The sequence below is a fragment of the Scyliorhinus torazame genome, chromosome 2 (genome assembly GCF_047496885.1).
Source record: "Scyliorhinus torazame isolate Kashiwa2021f chromosome 2, sScyTor2.1, whole genome shotgun sequence".
Taxonomy (NCBI): Eukaryota; Metazoa; Chordata; class Chondrichthyes; order Carcharhiniformes; family Scyliorhinidae; genus Scyliorhinus; species Scyliorhinus torazame.
In genome coordinates, this window is record NC_092708.1 from 99,153,434 (window position 1) to 99,174,264 (window position 20,831).

The 20,831-nt window shown below is 46.8% G+C and overlaps 1 protein-coding gene across 8 annotated transcripts in view; it reads left to right on the forward strand.

Annotated features, from left to right (window-relative positions):
* baz2ba (bromodomain adjacent to zinc finger domain, 2Ba) overlaps positions 1-20,831 on the forward strand; it is a 603,362-nt gene that overhangs the window by 298,376 nt on the left and 284,155 nt on the right. For all 8 annotated transcript variants that reach the window (XM_072474620.1, XM_072474664.1, XM_072474673.1 and 5 more), the window contains 2 exons: positions 15,446-15,613; positions 19,247-19,425. In XM_072474620.1, the coding sequence (XP_072330721.1) occupies positions 15,446-15,613; positions 19,247-19,425 (347 nt within the window). The remainder of the gene's footprint in view (positions 1-15,445; positions 15,614-19,246; positions 19,426-20,831) is intronic.

The window sequence follows — 20,831 nt, forward strand, 5'->3', positions numbered from 1 at the left end:
TTAGCCCTCCTCCACCCCTCCCCTTAGCCCTCCTCCACCCCTCCCCTTAGCCCTCCTCCACCCCTCCCTTTAGCCCTCCTCCACCCCTCCCCTTAGCCCTCCACCCCTCCCCTTAGCCCTCCTGCACCCCTCCCCTTAGCCCTTCTCCACCCTCCCCTTAACCCTCCTCTATCCCTCCCCTTAACCCTCCTCCACCCCTCCTCCTTTCCCCCATTTGTCTCCCTCCATGAAATTTTGCCGTGCTCTCCTTCCATGCCCTCTTGCCACCTGCCCCACATCCTCTCTTATTCCCATCTGCTGTTCTTTTGAAGATATTCTGCAGCATTGGAAACTCGGATGAAGAATAGATAACAAGGGTAGAAGTTGAAAGATGCTTAATTTTGACAATGTTCTTGAAATTTTGAGTCAATACATTTTTTTTCCATTAGTTACATGGTTGATCAAAATGTTTATTGAATCCCTTCTTCATGAATAGCAAGAAAACAAATTGGTAGCCAAGCTGGCACAGAAAGCTCAATATTCTTTCAAGCCATTTCAATGCATAATAATTGAGAAAAGTTTACTTTGGCTATTTCCATTATAAATGTTGGTAGGCAAATTTATAATCAGAAATTTATAATCATAGTGGGCAGCACGGTAGCATTGTGGATAGCACAATTGCTTCACAGCTCCAGGGTCCCAGGTTCGATTCTGGCTTGGGTCACTGTCTGTGCGGAGTCTGCACATCCTCCCCGTGTGTGCGTGGGTTTCCTCTGGGTGCTCCGGTTTCCTCCCACAGTCCAAAGATGTGCAGGTTAGGTGGATTGGCCATGATACATTGCCCTTAGTGTCCAAAATTGCCCTTAGTGTTGGGTGGGGTTACTGGGTTATGGGGATAGGGTGGAAGTGTTGACCTTGGGTAGGGTTCTCTTTCCAAGAGCCGGTGCAGACTCGATGGGCCGAATGGCCCCCTTCTGCACTGTAAATTCTATGATAAAAAAAAAAGATTATCAAAAATTGTGCCAGCGGGAAGGGAAATTGTTTTGACAGGAGTTGCACTTAGATTCAATGGACCGCAAATTCATCTGGTCCTGTTTTCTGGGAAGGGTCATGATTCTCAATCTGTCTGAGCTACCTCCTCGTTCCACAATAAGCATTCGACCAAGCAGGTCCCATGTTGCTGACTGGCTGAATGCTCAACTGGGGGCCTAACAGCATGCAAGGCTCGCACGTTTCTGTCTGTTCCTCTTAAAACTAAGCTGCTGCTGACTGCCAGTACTACAACTGGAAACAAGGCAAACCAAGTACCTGGGCAGAGAGAGAGATCCCAGGTTCATAGATATCATTATCACATGAGCATCATGTATACAAAGAACAATACAGTGCAGGAACAGGCCCTTCTGCCCTCCAAGCCTGCACTGATCACGTGTCCTTCCTAGACCAACCGCCTGTATCTTTCTATACCCTGTCTGTTCATGTCTGTCCAGGTAAGTCTTAAAGGTCGCTAACGTATCTGCCTCAACCACCTCACTTGACAGTGCACTCCAGGCCACCACCATCCTTTGTGTAAAAAAAACTTCCCTCATTCATCTCCACTGAACCTTTCCCCTCTCACCTTGAACTTGTACCCCCTTGTAATTGTCATTTCCGTCCTGGGAAAAAGCCTACGAATGTTCACCCTATCTATACCCCTCATTATTTTATAAACTTCTATCAGGTCACTCCTCAGCCTCCGTCTCTCTAGGAAGAACAATCCCAGTTTATTCAACCTCTCCTCATAGCTAATAACCTCCATACCAGGCAACATCCTGGTAAATCTTTTCTGTACTCTCTCCAAAGCCTCCTGGTAGTGTGGTGAACAGAATTGGACACAGTATTCCAAATGTGGCCGAACCAATGTTCTATATAACTGTAACATAATTTTTGAGCTTTTATACTCGATACCCCGTCCTATGAAGGAAAGCGTGCCATACGCTTTCTTTACCACCATTTCCACCTGTGCTGCCACTTTTAAGGATCTGTGGACCTGCACGCCCAGATCTCTGTGTGTCGATGCTCCTGATGGTTCTGCCATTTTACAGCTCCCACCTGAATTGGACCTACCAAAATGCATCACCTCGTATTTGTCCGGGTTAAATTCCATCTGCCATTTCTCCACCCAATTTTGTAGCCTATCTATATCTTGCTGTATTCTCTGACAATCTTCATCACTATCCGCAACTCCTGCAATCTTAGTATCATCCGCAAACTTGCTAATCAGACCAGCTACGTTTTCTTCCAAGACACACACATATATGTATATATATATATATATTATATATATATATATATATATATATATTTATATAATATTACAAACAGCAGAAGTCCCAGTACTGATCCCTACAGAACACCACGTGTTACAGACCTCCATTCGGAAAAGCACCCTTCCACTGCTACCCTCTGTCTTGTATGGCCAAGCCAGTTCTGAATCCATCCAGCTAGTTCACCCCTGACTCCGTGTGATTTAATCTTTTGCACAAGCCTGCCATGAGGAACCTTGTCAAATGCTTTACTAAAGTCCATGTAGACAACATCGACAGCCCTTCCCTCGTCAATCATTTTTGTCACCTCCTCAAAAAACTCAATTAAATTAATGAGACATGACCCCCCCCCTCGTACAAAACCATGCTGTCTGTTGCTAATAAGACCATTCACTTCCAAATGTGCATAGATCTTATCTCTGAGAATCTTTTCCAACAATTTCTCTATCGCTGACTTCAAGCTCACTGGCCTATAATTACCCAGATTATGCTTGCAACCCTTCTTAAATAACGGTACAACATTAGCTATCCTCCAATCCTCTGGGATCTCACCTGTGGCCAACGAGGAAACAAAGATTCCTGTTCGAGGCCCAGCGATTTCATTGCTTGTCTCTCTCAGTAATCTGGGATAGATGCCACCTGGCCCTGGGGATTTGTCTACCGTAATGCTTTTTAACACACCTAACACTTCGTCCCTCGTAATAACGACTTGTTCTAAATTGTTTACACATCCCTCTGAAACACCACCAATCAACATGTCCCTCTCCTTTGTGAATACCAATGCAAAATACTTATTAAGGACCTCACCTACGTCCTCTGGTTCTACACATAATTTCTCTCCTTTTTCCTTGAGTGGACCAACTCTTTCTCTAGCTACCCTCTTGTTCCAAATATACGCATACAATGCATTGAGAGGTGAATCCTGTCTGTCAAGGACGTTTTGTGACCCCTTTTTGACCTCCTAACTCCCTGCGTGAGCTCTTTTCTACTTTCCCTGTATTCTTCAAGTGTTTCATCTGTTTTTAGTTGCCTAGACCTCCCATATGCATCCTATTTTTTTTGACTAGACTCGCAATTTCCCTGGTCATCCACTGTTCCTGAATCCTGTCTTTCTTTTTCATCGGCACATGTCTGTCCTACATTCCCATCAACTGCTCCTTAAAAGATTCCCACATGCCAAGTGTGGATTTGCCCTCAAACAGCCTCTCCCAAACAACAGCCTGCAAATTCTGGCTAAACTGGTTGTAGTCACCTTCCCCCAATTTAGCAACTTAACCCTAGGACAACACTCGTCCTTTTCCATAAGTATCCAAAAACTAACGGAATTGTGGTCACTGTTCGCCACATGTTCCCCCACTGCAACTTTGACCTGGCCTGGCCTGGCTCATTCCCTAGTACTAGGTCCAATATAGCCCCCTCTCTACTCGGACTATTCACATATTGTTCCAAAAACCCTTCCTGGACATACTTAACAAATTCCTCACCATCTGGACCCTTAACCCTAAGGGATTTCCAATCAATATGAGGAAAATTAAAGTCTCCCACTACAACAACCCTATTACATCTATCCAGAATTTGCTTACATATCTGTTCTTCAACTTCCTGTGGGCTGTTGGGAGGCCTGTAGTGTACACCCATCATAATGACTGCCCCCTTCCTGTTTATGATATAACCCTTTCTGATATTAACCCTTTACAGTGACCATTGTAAAAATGGCACAACAGGTTTAGTTTGTCTCTTCGGTACCCAAAGTGCATCACCGCATTTATTTATTGTGTTGGTGAACTGAACAACCATTTTGCACACAAATGTGTTCCACAAACCGATCAATAAACAATTAATCCATTTTGCTTGTTGTGGAAATTATGTTGAAGTGAAACCCGGAAAAATCTCTCTTGCTTTTCAAATAGTGCAATGGCATCTTTAATGTACACTTGAAGCCCCAGAACAGGCAAAAGGAATCTTGATTTAAAACATCCAAGATGGCATCTTTAGTAATGCATTAAGTATCAGTCTACATTGCAATTTGAATATCTGGAGTGGACTTAACCCCACAGTTCTCTGACTCCTTGACGCGTCAGCAGTTTGATTTTTTTGATTTGAAGAATCGCTGCATTATAGAAGATATGGTGGTATTTGTAACACATTACAAATGTGTAATGTACATGTCCATGAAGGACGGATTGCACCTAAACTGGAGGGGCACCAATATCCTGGGTGGGAGGTTTGCTAGAGCTCTTCGGGAGGGTTTAAACTAGTTTGGCAGGGGGGTGGGAACCAGCGCTATGGATCAGAGGATAGGGCAGCTGTTGAACAGGCAGAAATAGTATGCAGCAAGTCTGTGAGGAAGGATAGACAGTTGATAGGGCAAAGTTGCACTCAGTGGAATGGGTTAAAGTGTGTCTGTTTTGGACGGCGCCAGGCAGAGGGCGGGTGGGACCACTCAACAGAGGCGGGAGGGCAAACGGGGGCAGGAGCAGGGGAAAGAGGGACAAAGGAGGGATATACGGGAGAGGGGGAGAAAGGGGGGAGGAAAGTGAGAGATTGTCGGGGGGTACGGGGGGGGGGGGGTGCGGAACACAGGGACGGAGGGACAAACAAGGCTAGAAAAGCCTTGTAGCAATAGGGCTACAGAATGCTGCAACCAAGGGCTCGGAACAAGGAATCGCTGCAAGCATCCACCTAGTACGACCTCTGGGCGAAGGGAAACCCCAAAGTGAAGGGGGCTACCCGCGTGACGGCCGCACAGCGGGCGACCATGGCGGGGTCCCCCTGGACGGAGGGAAACCCTGGAGCGCAGGGGCCCGACCGCATGGAGAGAGCAGTGACAGCGACCATCCTGGACGGCCTCGCCCCGGAGGGCACGGGCGTGTCCACCAAGTGAATATGGTTAATCCCACAGGGGCGAAGGGACAGTAGCCCCCCACCAGGATAGTCACCTGGAACGTAAGGGGACTCAACGGCCCAGTGAAACGATCCAGAGTCCTCAACCACCTAAGAAACATGAAGGCAGACATAGTCTTCCTTCAAGAGACGCACCTGAGAGAGCAGGACCGACTGCGGGTGAGAAAGGGCTGGGTGGGACAGACCTACCATTCCTGTTGCGGGACGAGGGCCAGGGGGGTGGCAATACTGGTCAGCAAATGGACAATGTTTAGGGCGATAAACACGGTTACGGACCCAGGGGGACGCTACGTCATGGTTAGCGGGACCCTGCATGGGGCACCAGTAGTACTAGTTAACGTGTACGTGCCCAACTGGGACGGCCCAAGCTTCATCAAGACGACCATGGCAGAAATCCCTGACATAGCGACGCATCGGCTAATCATGGGACTGTGTACAGGACCCAACGACTGACAGATCGAACCCCAAGACGGGGAAAACCTCAAACATGGCAAGTGAACTCGGTCACTTTATGGAACAGATGAGGTACACCCACCCAGGGGAGAAGGAGTTTTCCTTCTTCTCCCCAGTACACAACGTATACACCAGAATTGACTTCTTTGTGGTGGGGAAAATGGTGCTTCCGAGATAGTCAAAGTGGAATACTCCGCAATTGTGATATCAGACCACGCTCCACACTACATGGACATGAGGCTGGAAACGGGCAGGACCCAACGTCCCACATGGAGGTTGGACGTTGCCCTACTAACTGACAAGGCCTTCAACGAAAAGATAAAACAGGCCATCGCAGAAGACACGGAGAACAATCAGAACGGGGAGGTCTCGCCCTCCATGTTCTGGGAAACGCTAAAGGCTGTAATAAGAGGGGAAATCATTGCTTTCAAAGCACGAAGAGATAGGGAGGAAAGGGCGGCTAGGCAGCAGCTGGTCGACTCCATACTGGAGGTAGACCATAAATACTCCGAGGCCCTGACCGTAGAGCTCCTGGCGGAGAGGAAAGAGTTACAAAGGAACTTTGATCTGCTCTCCACCAGGAAAGCAGTGCTTCAACTCCGCCAGGCACGTGGGACCCCATACGAACACGGAGACAAAGCCAGCCGCCTGCTGGCACACCAGCTGAAAAAGCAGGCAGCCACCAGAGAAATTGCACAAATCAGGGATACTAGAGACACATTACAAACAGAGCCAGACAGGATCAACAAGGCATTCAGCGCCTTTTACCAAGAGCTGTACACCTCAGAGCCCCCAACGGGGGAGGCTGGGATGAAACGGTTCCTTGATGGACTGGACATACCAGTCGTGGGGGAGGGCAGAAAACGGGGCCTGGAAGCACCACTAGTACTGGGAGAGATCATGGACAGCATAAGCTCCATGCAGGCAGGGAAGACACAGGGACCGGACGGATTCCCGGCTGACTTCTACAAAACATTTGTGACAACACTGGCCCCGCATCTGCGGGAGATGTTCATAGACTCGCTGGTCAAGGGCACACTGCCACCCACGCTAGCACAGGCCTCAATCTCGCTGATACCTAGGAAAGATAAAGACCCAACGGAATGTTGGTCATACAGACCCATCTCACTGCTGAACACAGATGCCAAAATACTGGCCAAGATTCTAGTCAAAAGGCTAGAGGACTGCGTGCCAGAGGTGGTCGCAGAAGACCAGACGGGCTTTGTCAAAGGTAGACAGCTTACCTCCAACATCAGGCGCCTGCTGAACGTGATAATGACACCCTCCGGGGAGAGAACACCAGAGGTGATCGTCTCCCTAGATGCAGAAAAGGCCTTCGACAGAGTCGAATGGAAATACCTCATAGATGTACTGGAGCGGTTCGGGCTTGGAACAGGATTCACCTCCTGGGTAAAACTCCTATACAATGCACCCATGGCGAGCGTATGGACCAACTCCCGATACTTCCAGCTGCACAGGGGTACCAGACAAGGATGCCCACTGTCCCCGCTGCTGTTCGCCCTAGCGATCGAGCCACTAACAATTGCGCTCAGAGAGGTAAAAAGCTGGAGGGGGGATCCAAAGTGGCGGCAGAGAGCACAGAGTCTCACTCTATGCAGATGACCTGCTCCTCTACATCTCGGACCCACAAAGCAACATGGACCGTGGGGCAGCACTAACGGGACTGCCGTTTAAACAAGCCCGACTCAAATTCCGCTACCTGGGGATCCAAATAGCCCACGGCTGGAAAGGGATCCACAAATGGAACCTCAACAGTCTGACGGAGAAAGTAAAAAAGGACCTGCAACGATGGAGCACACTCCCACTCTCCCTTGCGGGCAGAGTCCAGACGATCAAAATGAACGTGCTGCCCAGGTACCTCTTCCTATTCCGAGCCATCCCGATCTACATCTCCAAGGCCTTTTTCCAAGCAGTAGACAAACTAATCATGGCGTTCGTATGGGGGGGGGGAGGAATGCTAGGATCACAAAGAAGGTGTAACAAAAAACAAAATCAAGGGGAGGGCTCGCCCTCCCAAACCTACAATTGTACCACTGCGTGGTGACGGCCAAGCGAATAAGGGGATGGATCAAGGAGCCAGAAGCCAAGTGGGTGCGTGCGGAAGAGACCTCCTGTAAGGGGGCCTCCCTCCGGGCCCTCGCCACAGCGGCGCTCCCATCCACACCCAAAAAACTATCCAGCAGCGCGGTGGTGATAGCCACCCTCCAGTCCTGGAACCAGCTACAGCAGCAATTTGGCCTGACCAAAATGTCAGACAAAGCTCCCATCTATAACAACCATAGGTTCACACCAGCACTGACTGACGCCATCTTCAAAAGGTGGAGACAGGACAAGGGGTCACTGATAGTCAGGGACCTATACACCGACGGCAGGGTCGCGACACTGGACGAACTGACGGAGAAATTTCAGCTAGCCAGGGGGAACGAGCTAAGGTACCTGCAGCTCAGAAACTTTCTACGAAAGGAGACAAGGACTTACCCACAACCGCCATGACAGACATTGCTGGAAGAGTTACTGGACGCAAGCATATTAGAGAGAGGAAACTGTAGCGACATGTACAACCGACTGGTAGAAGGGGCCGACACCGTACTGGACGCAACAAAAAGGAAATGGGAGGAAGATTGGGATCGACATAGGGTGGGGACTCTGGAGCGAAGCACTGCATTGGGTCAACTCCACCTTCATCTGCGCAAGGCTCAGCCTGACGCAACTAAAAGTGGTACATAGAGCCCACTTAACAGGAACCCGTATGAGTAGGTTCTTCCCGGAGGTGGAGGATAGATGTGAACGGTGCCAAGGAGGCACGGCCAACCACGCCCACATGTTCTGGTCCTGCCCCAGACTTGTGGACAGCCTTCTTCGAGGCAATGTCCAAAGTAGTGGGGATGAGGGTGGAGCCATGCCCGAAAGTGGCGGTCTTCGGGGTTTCAGACCAGCCAGATCTATTCCTGGGGAGGAGGGCGGACGCCCTTGCCTTTGCCTCCCTGATCGCCCGACGTAGAATCCTGTTCGGCTGGCGATCAGCAGCACCACCCAAAGCTGCAGACTGGCTGTCCGACCTCTCGGAATCTCTCCAAATGGAGAAGATCAAATTCGCCATCCGAGGGTCAGGCGATGGCTTCCACAGAACGTGGGAGCCATTCACCCAATTGTTCCGGGACCTGTTTGTGGCCAACAAGCAAGCAGAAGAATAGCCAGATAGCCGGGAACCAGGGGAAAGCAGCCAAAGCGTGAGAGGGAAAGATAGACCGGGAGATGGGGGGGGGGGGACACACACAACTCAGTCTAAGAGGAAGGAAAGGCGAACCATGGGTGGGGGGGGGGGAAAGGAGGGCCAGACAGGGAACAATAGAGGGGGGGAGGCAGGGAAACGTTAACCAACCTGACATCCATAGGAACAGAGAAAAAGGAGAATACAGGCGGAGGACGGGAGGGCCGGCTGAAGCGGCAGCGTGCACGAGAAGACAACGGCGGCAAAATCCGACCGGGAGAAGCGAGGGGCAACTACGGCACCAGACCCACTCGAGGATTGCCCTCCGAAAGTGCCTCGCCGGCACAAACGGATGCCTACTTACATATATATGGATATATCATATCCTGTGTACATAGTGGCAAAATATACTCTGTGCAAAAATGCAATAAAATACATTTATTAAAAAAAAAGTGTGTCTGTTTCAATGCAAGAAGTGTCAGGAATAAGGGAGATGAACTTGGAGCATGGATCAGTACTTGGAACTACGATGTTGTGGCCATTACGGAGACATGGATTTCACAGGGGTAGGAATGGTTGTTAGATGTTCCGGGGTTTAGATGTTTTCAGAAGAATAGGGAGGGAGCTAAAAGAGGAGGGGGAGTGGCATTGTTAATTAGGGAGTGCACCACAGCTGTAGAAAAGGAGGTAGTTGAGGAGGGGTTGTCTACTGAGTCAGTATGGGTGGAAGGCAGAAACAAGAAAGGAGCAGTCACTCTATTGGGAGTTTTCTATAGACCCCCCAATAGCAGCAGAGAGATGGAGGAACAGATTGGGCAGCAGATCTTGGAAAAGTGCAAAAGTAACAGAGTTGTTGTCATGGGTAACTTCAACTTCCCTAATATTGACTGGAACCTCCTTAATCCAAATGGTTTGGATGGAGCAGGCTTTGTCAGGTGTGTCCAGGAAGGATTCCTGACTCAATATGTAGATAGGCCGACTAGAGGGGAGGCCATATTGGACTTGGTGCTCGGCAACGAACCAGGCCAGGCGTCAGATGTCTCTGTGGGAGAGCATTTCGGGGACAGTGACCACAACCCCTTGACCGTTACCATATTCATGAAGAGGGATAGGAACAGACAGTGTGGGAAGGTATTTAATTGGGGGAGGGGAAATTATACTGCTATTAGACAGGAGCTGAGGAGCATAAAGTGGGAACAATTTTTCTTGGGGAAATGCACAACAGTAATGTGGGGATTGTTTAAGGAGCACTTGCTGCGAGTGCTGGATAATTTTGTCCCACTGAGACGAGGAAGGAATGGTAAGGTGACGGAGTCTTGGATGACAAGAGAAATGGAGCTTCTAGTCAAGAGGAAGAAGGAAGCTTATGTAAGGTTGAGGAAACTAGGATCTGACTCGGCTCTAGAGGGTTACAAGGTAGCCAAGAAGGAACACAAAAATGGACTGAGGAGAGCTAGAAGGGGGCATGAAAAAGCCTTGGCGGGAAGGATTAGGGAAAACCCCAAGGTGTTCTACACTTATGTGAAAAATAAGAGCATGATCAGAGTGAGAGTAGGGCTGATCAGGGATATTGGAGGGAATTTGTGCCTAGAGTCTGAGGAGCTGGGGGAGGCCCTAAATGAATATTTTGCTTCAGTATTCACGAGAGAGAGGGACCTTGTTGCTCATGAGAACAAGTTAATAGGCTCGATCAGGTTGATATTAAGAAGGAGGATGTGCTGGAAATTTTGAAAAGCATCAGGATAGATAAGTCCCCTGGGCCTGACGGGATATACCCAAGGTTACTACAGGAAGCGAGTGAAGAGATTGCTGTGCCATTGGCGATGATCTTTGTGTCCTCACACTCCACTGGAGTAGTACTGAATGATTGGAGGGAGGCGAACGTTGTTCCCCTGTTCAAGAAAGGGAATCGGGAAATGCTTCGGAATTACAAACCCATCAGTCTTACATCTGTGGTGAGCAAAATATTGGAAAGGATTCTGAGCGATAGGATTTATAATTATTTAGAAAAACATAGTTTGATTAAAGATAGTCAGCATGGCTTTGTGAGGGGCAGGTCATGCCTCACAAGCCTCATTGAATTCTTTGAGGATGTGATGAGACACATTTATGAAGGTCGGGCAGTGGATGTGGATTTCAGTAAGGCATTTAATGTTCTCCATGGTAGGCTCATTCAGAAAGTTAGGGGGCATGGGATGCAGGGAAATTTGGCTGTTTGGATACAAAATTGACTGGCCGAACGAAGACAGAGAGTGGTAGAGGATGGAAAGTATTCCGCCTGGAGGTTGGTGACCAGTGGTGTCCCGCAAGGATCTGTTCTGGGATCTCGGCTCTTTGTGGTTTTTATAAATGACTTGGATGAGGAAGTGGAAGGGTGGGTTAGTAAGTTTGCCGATGACACGAAGATTGGGGGAGTTGCAGATAGTGTTGAGGGTTGTTGCAGGTTACAACAGGACATTGACAGGATGCAGAGCTGGGCTGAGAAGTGGCAGATGGAGTTCAACCTTGATACATGTGAAGTGATTCATTTTGGAAGGTTGAATTTGAATGCTGAATACTGGATTACAGGCAGGATTCTTGGGAGTGTGGAGCAACAGAGGGATCTTGGGGTCCACGTACATAGATCCCTCAAAGTTGCCACCCAGGTTGATAGGGTTGTTAAGAAGGCGTATGGTGTGTTGGCTTTCATTAACGGGGGGATTGAGTTGAAGGGCCGCGAGGTTTTGCTGCAGCTTTATAAAACTCTAGTTAGACCACACTTGGAATATCGTGTCCACTTCTGGTCGCCTCATTATAGGAAGGATGTGGATGCTTTGGAGACGGTATAGAGGAGATTTACCAGGATGCTGCCTGGACTGGAGGGCATGTCTTACAAAGAAAGGTTGAGGGAGCTAGGGTTTTTCTCACTGGAGCGAAGAAGGCAGAGAGGTGACTTGATAGAGGTGTACAAGGTGATGAGAGACATGGATAGAATGGATAGCCAGAGACTTTTCCCCAGGGTGGAAATGGCTGTCACGAGGACATAATTTTAAGGTGATTGGAGGAAGGTATAGGGGAGATGTCAGAGGTAGGTACTTTACAAAAGAGTGGTGGGTGTGTGGAATAAACTGCCAGCAGAGGTGGTGGAGTCAGAGTCATTAGGGACATTTAAGTGACTCTTAGACAAGCACATGGACAGCAGTAAATTGAAGGGCTGTAGGTTAGGTTGATCTTAGATTAGGATAAATGGTCGGCACAACATCATGGGCCGAAGGGCCTGTACCGTGCTGTACTGTTCTATGTTCTATTACAACAGTGATACTTAATATTGTCCATTTTATCTTGAACTGTGTGCAGTAACGTACATATTTTTCAAAGAATTCTTCAGAAACATGTGAAATTGGGCTGCAATGAAAATATTTTAAAATTGTTCAGTATTAAGATTGGTTTAGTTGGTGATGAGCAACTTAACAATAAGATCTGATAAAGCTAAGTAAAATGTCTGATTGAAATTTATTTAGCTTTCCAGTGTACTAATTTGATTATTGCTCTGTGCTATGGTGTTAAATAGTGATGCAATTTCTATTATAGTTGCATGTCAGCATGGCAGCTCGGTAGCACAAGTGGATAGCATTGTGGCATCACAGTGCCCAGGGTCCCAGGTTCGATTACCCGCTGGGTCACTGTCTGTGCGGAGTCTGCACGTTCTCCCCGTGTCTGCGTGGGTTTCCTCCAGGTGCTCCGGTTTTCTCCCACAGTCCAAAGATGTGCATGTTAGGTGGATTGACCATGATAAATTGCCCTTAGTGACCAAAAAGGTTAGATGGGGTTATGGGAATAGGATGGAAGTGAGGGCTTAAGTGGGTCGGTGCAGACTCGATGGGCCGAATGGCCTCCTTCTGCACTGTATGCTCTATGTTCTATGAAACATTTTGTGCATAGTATGTTAATAATGAAGCGTTTTTGCTACAATTAAATGTGGGTTAGGAGGTTAGATTTTTTTGAATTGCTGTTATAGTTGCAATCTGTTTTACTTGTGTTGAGCCATTGCTTCTATGAAATAAAGTGGCTAGTTTCAGGAAACCTTAATATGGTGACTGTGGTCTTAACCATGCCTCTCAACAAATGTACACGCACCGATACTAAAAACATTATATTAAACTTTGCTTATTAAAAAGCATATCTAGAGCTGCACGGTGGTGCAGTGGTTAGCACTGCTGCCTACGGCGCTGAGGACCTGGGTTTGATCCCCGCCCTGGTCACAGTCTGGAATTTGCACATTCTCCATGTGTCTGCGCAGATTTCACCCCCACAACTGAAAGATGTGCAGGTTAGGTGGATTGGCCACACTAAACTGCCCCTTAATTGGAAATATATATATATATAATTAGGTACTCTAAATTTATTTTTAAAAAGCAAACAAAAGAAGAAAAAAAAGCACGTCTGCAATATTTCACTGAGGACATGGATACAATATGATGGTATTTTGGTATTTAACTAGGAATGAGTACCACCTACTTAATTCCTGAATCAACTTGACACCAGTGGTTTGAGGACCTTGGCTTGCTTGATACAGAATGTATAGGTCGACACCTATTGCTTGGCACAATATCCATCTTTAGCAGTGGACTCTTCATCTTGAGTCAGCTCATCTCTATTTCTTCCTTGAGTAGTGGGGCCACACAAGGTTTTTAAAAAATTCCTTGCAAAGTTACCCAGATTTTGCAGCAGTCACCAACATTGCAAGACTCTAGGTCTTGATACATTTTTGGGCTTGAACAGGAAATTTCTACATGCCATCTTTCACTTCTGTTGTAGCAGGGATCATTCACCAGTTTTAAGCACTTTTAACATATTATTCAAATTACTTGCTGGTTTGAGTGCAAGTCTTTCAGCATTGATTACCCCATCACAATAAAATACAGACAAAATTGTTTGCCTGAGATGGAGTGTCAGATATGATTCTGATCTAAATTTATTGGGAGACAAGAACTATATCTCATTGAAGAGTGATTATTTTTTTAATTGATGGGTCCAGGTACATTGTTTTAGCTCAATGAGAATTTATATTGATGTTGCCTCTGAAGGAATTCAAGAATAAACCCTGTTCAGGTTTGTGAAGATCAACAGATCTTTCAGTCCCTGTTTGATGTCAGTTATTTGAACTTGTATGTTTTTGTGAAAATGTGTTTCTTTTCAGTCCTTATTTCTGCACACAGGGTTGGTGATTCCATATTTTGGTGATGAACCCACTTTTTTTATTGTTTAGTGAAATATTAGCAAATATTTTAGTAGATGATTTTTTTCTTATTTTTGCTTGCTTCAGTAGATCACAGTAGTGAAGCCCAGCGATCGACTCAACTTTCTTACATTGAAAGGAGCTAACATTCTTTTGATGTGCACAGAACTTATGTTAGGAAGGATAAAATATTTGTGTGAAGGACAAATCTTTTTTTTAAATAAATTTAGAGTAGCCAATTATTTTTTATTCCAATTCAGGGGCAATGTAACATGGCCAATCCACCTATCCTGCACATCTTTGGGTTGTGGGGGTGAAACCCACGCAGACATTGGGAGAATGTGCAAACTCCACACGGACAGTGAGCCAGGGCCGGGATTTGAACCCGGGTCCTCAGCGCCGCAGTCCCAGTGCTATCCACTGCGCCACATGCCGCCCGTGAAGGACAAATCTTTGAAAGCCTAGAAATTGGGTAAGGGCGGCACTGTAGCACAATCGTAAGCACTGTTGCTTCACAGCACCAGGGTCTCCGGTTCAATTCCTGCTTGGTCTCTGTCTGTGCGGAATCTGCACGTGCTCCCCGGATTTCCTCTGGGTGCTCCGGTTACCTCCTACAAATCCCGGAAGACGTGCTTGTTAGGTGAAGTAGACGTTCTGAATTCTCCCTCTGTGTACCCAAACAGCGCCGGAGAGTGATGCCTAGGGACTTTTCACAATAACTTAATTGCAGTGTTAATGTAAGCCTATTTGTGACAATAATAAAGATTAATATTATTAAATGTATCTCCTTGGTGAGGCAGGACTCATCTGGAAGAATGAAAACCTGTTAATTATGTGCCAAGTTTCACCTTTTGGGCAAAGATGAAGGATTGTATTCAACATTATCTAAGGTCTTCCATTGTATTTGAAAGTGGTATATAACTGCACCCAGTCTGGTGCATTCCTTACAACAAAAGTGAAATTCAGTGAACTGAAATGTTCACTATGTTTCTCCCTCCATAGATGCTGCCTCTTCAGCTGCATATTTCCCAGGTTATCCTATTTTTATTTGCATTTTCTCTTTGATTTGGTTATCATTTGAACTCTTTGAATTTGTTATTGTTCTGGAAGGCGAAAGGGAGAAAAGAAATGTACCTGTAGAAGGAAAGTTATTTATCTGCCCTGCGCTGTACCAAACATGTTAGGTGGGTGGTGATAGTGAAAGTGATTAGAAAAGTTGCACGGGAACTTGGCTCAAGAATGGCAGATGTGGATTATGTAACCACTGATATTTGAGAAGATGTCCTTAAATTCAATGTTACACAGTTGTCTAAAATCCGAACCCTACTACAAACATGTTGTTTTGCTTTTGTAAAGGTACTGAATGGTGGCGAGCTACAGAGATGCAGACTCGTGCAGGGACAACTTTTTTCCCATCAGGCATGCTACGAATTCCACCAGTGTTTGCTGCTTCAACTCCAAATCATGATTCCAATCCATTCCATTCCCGAAACGCAAACAAATTTGGTCGAGGGATGCAAAAAGGTGAGTGTTAGCAAATTATACATACTTGTGGACAGTCTGAAGTATTTTTCAAATCCCAAATGGTTAGAAGTTCTTTAAAGTATGCGTTTTGGATTTCTCACTTCTGACTTGTGCCTTCTAAGCTCTTGAATATGTGGCTGCAGCATTATGTCTTGGTGTAACCCTTTGCCAACTGATGATAAGCTGAAGTACAGAAGTGAGGTGAAAGTGACGGCCCTTGACATCAAAGCACCAGTCGACCATAGAACATAAAATTTACAATGCAGAAGGAGGCCATTCGGCCCATCGAGTCTGCATCGGCTCTTGGAAAGAGCACCCTACCCAAGGTCAACACCGCCACCCTATCCCCATAACCCAGTAACCCCACCCACCACTAAGGGCAATTTTGGACACTAAGGGCAATTTATCATGGCCAATCCACCTAACCTGCACATCTTTGGACTGTGGGAGGAAACCGGAGCACCCGGAGGAAACCCATGCACACACGGGGAGGATGTGCAGACTCCGCACAGACAGTGACCCAAGCCAGAATCGAACCTGGGACCCTGGCGCTGTGAAGCAATTGTGCTATCCACAAGGCTACCGTGCTGCCCAAGTGTGGCATTGAGAAGTAATAGTACAATTGGTTGTTCTGACTTGGGAGGAAAAATTTCCAGTGGTTAGAGTAACACTTGTTATCTCAGTTCCAGGACATAGCTGCATCTGAGATACAATCAGCTTCAGTTGCTTCATCAATTACCGTTCCTCCATTATAAGAACAGAAGTTGGGATGTTTGTTAATGATTACACAATGTTCGACTCCATCTGTAATTCCTCAAGTAATGCAGCAAGAACTTGAAAACACCCAGGCTTGAGTGCAGCACGGTAGCATAGTGGTTAGCACAATTGCTTCACAGCTCCAGGGTCCCAGGTTCGATTTCGGCTTGGGTCACTGTCTGTGTGGAGTCTGCATGTTCTCCCCGTGTGTGCGTGGGTTTCCTCCGGGTGCTCCGGTTTCCTCCCACAGTCCAAAGATGTGCAGGTTAGGTGGATTGGCCATGATAAATTGCCCTTCGTGTCCAAGGTTGCCCTTAGTGTTGGGTGGGGTTACTGGGTTATGGGAATAGGGTGGAGGTGTGGGCTTCGGTAGGGTGCTCTTTCCAAGAGCCAGTGCAGACTCAATGGGCCGAATGGCCTTCTTCTGCACTGTAACATCTATGAAATAATAATATGTGGCTAGTAATATCCATGCCACACTAGTGCCAGACAATGGAGATCATCAACAGAAGAGAGCCCAACTAGCTCCCCTTTATATTCAGGAAGTCACCATTGACCAGGAACTCAACTGCATCAGCCACATGAATTCTGATTACTCGACAAGTCAGAGGCTGAGTATTTCCACTGCAAAGTCTCTTAACAGCTACAAGGCACAAATCAGCAGTGGGATGGAATGCCCTCCTCTTTCCTGGTTGGATGCAGCTATGCAACACTCACGAAACACAACACCATCCAGGAAACAGCAATGAGCACCCCATCCTCTCGCCTAAGCATCATTCCCACCACCATGACATACAGTGACTGCAGCGTATACTATCTACAAGATGCATTGCAGCCACTTGACAAAGTTTTCTCAGAAGGATATCCACAACCTGTGACTTGCAACACTTAAAAGGACAAATGGAGCAGGTGCACGGCAGCACAATCATGTTTCCCTTCCAATATGCATTTCCTGGTGCTGTAAGATTCTAATGAGGCTGCCCATGCTGATACTGTTCCTTCACTTTTTAACCCCAAATAGCTTATGAAAACTGGACCACCATATCTATTGTTGAAAGGTTGGGTAGCCAGTTTTTCTCCTGGTGTGCGGTCCGTGCAAGGTCCCATGGTACTGCTGTGTTCCAGAAGTGGGGCTGTCGTGCAGAATAGTTTACCAAGTTCAATCCTACTGTTACGATTCCAGTTGCTGTTAGAACTGGATGGGAAGATCCCAGAATGAAAGCCTGGCTTACACCTTTACTTCCTCCTTAATTTAACAATTAGGATTAATATGGATTACAAAGTACATCTTAATCCACAATGGTCTCAGAAACACAAACTCCCTTTTAAGCACACAAGATGACTGTGGGCAAATACATTCTCCACTCAGACCCACTTGTGGATGCCTCCTCAGATTCCCCCCCCCCCTTTAAAATCTTCTCTCATAATTATGCATTCCCTTAGTGGTTTGCATTCTGAAATGCAGACCAGGTTTCACAATTGACACTTTTAAACAAAGCTTCAGCTCCACTCCTAACAGTGAATCCAGTTGAGGTTTTAACCCCAATCCCGTTTTGGATTTGTTTGCCTTGACTGCTGTGAAAACTGCTCACAATTGCTTTAACTCTCGATTCCCAGACTATATGAAAATGGCGTCAGACATTTTATTTACCTTTGAAGACTGCTGTCCCACTTTAGAACATAGAACAATACAGCGCAGTACAGGCCCTTCGGCCCACGATGTTGCACCGAAACAAAAGCCATCTAACCTACACTATACCATTATCATCCATATTATTTAAATATGGTTATTGTAATTGCCTCTTTAACTCGGAATGCTTTTTTACTGTTCCTTGAATTCTTCTGAACAATCCTTGTTCATCACTTAACTCCAGTCGTCTTTGACATTCTTCCTGTCTCAATGCCCTGGTTATCTAGACTGCAACTTATTTTTGGAAGCCTGCCTCTTTGTAGCTCCCATCCTGTCCAGTCTTTCTTCTGGCAGAGTTGAGGGGCATTCACTCCCTGACATCCTGTCTCCAACTGCAATCAAATTAGCCAACATAAAACTTAATAGTTTTTCTACCTTACAAGGCCTCAGTTGCTAAGCAACCACTGGTGGTTTATTTACTCTTCATGCCTTAGCCATCTCTAAGTTCAATACAGACAAAGTTGGAACTGAATCAATCCCCCACACATACAAACACCTTTGTTCAGTATGAATCTAACTTCTAGAAACATTAAATTAAACCCACTTAAGACTATATCTTATTTCTAGGGGCTGTTTAGCACAGGGCTAAATCGCTGGCTTTGAAAGCAGACCAAGGCAGGCCAGCAGCACGGTTCAATTCCTGTAACAGCCTCCCCGAACAGGCGCCGGAATGTGGCGACTAGGGGCTTCTCACAGTAACTTCATTTGAAGCCTACTTGTGACAATAAGCGATTTTCATTTCATTTCATTAATGTTTGCCAATATAAATATAAATCCCTTTAAACTGCCTTTGTTTTCCTCACATCTACTGCTAATGTTATTAATATAAAATGCATTTTTCCTGAGCTGTGCTGCTGTGAACTGCATTCTACCATTACTTGTGAATACGTGGGCAATTTTTACAAACATTTTCCCTCTGGCACATGCATGCACTCAGATCTAAAAATGAATTAATGGCTTTTAATTCCTGGAGACATTTTAATTTTGTTATTGAAATTATTAAAAAGATAATATAACGGAGTGACGAAATGCTTCTGATTAACATTTTATGCAAAACCTTTGTTTGTTTCTCCACAAGTACTGCAACCAATTATCCATTGTTTGGACACCCTTGCTGCATTTTCACAAATGATTGTTTGACAAATAGTACCGGAGTACCTTTTCACAGTATGTAGTTTCTTTTGAAGGTATGAACGGGTCACTGAATGGTAACAGCATCACAACAGTGTCAGGGGTCAGCACATCAGGACTTGCTACCATTGGAATGATTTCGTCCGGACAAACTAAGATGACAATTTCTGGAAAGGGACGCAAGTGCATTCTTGAACAAAAGCATCCAGAAACGGCAGACAAACTAAAAGAAAAAGTTTGTAGTGTTTTATTCTACATTCTAAAAAATTCTGTTTAAACTGATTTTTATTTCATTAAAACAAAAGCTCATACTAATGGCCATGCTAGCAACTTTTGGCTTAACAATTCATTTCTGTGGCAGCTGTAGGTTTGGCACTGAGGGTATGTTTTGCTACCACAATGTTATAGGCTCTGGGTGCCATTTTGGTGAGGGCATTGATGCAGGCATTTGGAGCGGGATTCTCCCGAATCCCCGCAATGGCCCGACGCTGGAGTAAAAAGTGGCACGAACCATTCTGGCATCAGGCCGACCGGAAGTTGCGGAATCCTCCGCTGGCGTATCCAGCATTCCTCTAGGAATCCAGAATCCTCTAGGCTGGCGCCGGAGGCGTTGGCGCCATGCCAACCGGCAGCAAAGGGCTGGCGTAGTCCCACGCATGCGCAGACCGGCCAGCGTGTCTTGGCACATGCGCAGGAGTGTCTCTTCTCCGCGCTGGCCATGGCGGAGCCTTACAGAGGCTGGCACGGAAGGAATGAATGCCCCCGCAGCACAGGCCTGCCCGCAGATTGGTGGGCCCCGATCACGGGCCAGGCCACCGTGCCCCCCCCAGGGCCGGATCCCCCCCAGCCCCCCCGAGGACCGTATCAGCTAGGTCCCGCCGTGTGTGACCATGTCCAATTCACGCCAGCGGCACTGACCAGTAACTGATGGCCACTCGGCCCATCGGGGCCCGGAGAATTGCCGGGGGTGGGGGGACTGCTGCTAACGGCCCCCGACCGGCGCGCCGTGATCCCCGCCCGAAAACCAGCACCGGAGAATACAGCAGCCGGTGTCGGAGCGGCGGGGTGGGATTCATGCCGCCCCACGGGGATTCTCCGACCCGGTGGGGGGTTGGAGAATCCCGCCCCTGGAATGAGCACATGAAGTATGTGGAGTAGTCAGCTCATCAGTCAGTGTATAATGGTGTTTGGAGGTAAGCGCTATCATTTTTGACCTTGGTGCTTCAGCTAACTCCCTCTTAAAAAGCATGCAGAGCTGAACATGAATTTAGCAGCATGAAGAGCCCACTCGTGCTATTTAATGGTTAGAAGTGCTGAGAGTTTTCCAGTCCTGTTTAAAGTTGGTCAACAGAACGTGCTGCTGCTCTTGAAGTTCTGAGTTTTCTCATCAGCTACTTTCTCCTAGTTGTGGATGCTGTAGTTACCATATCCCTTGGCTGTAGCCTGAAAGGGGGATTGAGCAGAGGTAGCACAAAAGAGGACAATCTACACTTTTGGAGGGAGGGAAGGGCTTTCATCAGAAGGCTTGATGACTCAGGATCTTCAGGGAGAATTTCTCCAACCTCATGTTTGCTATGATACCTATGTTGTTTCTGTTTTATGAAGGAGGTGCTCACTGAAATTTTCTACCTCACAAGGCAG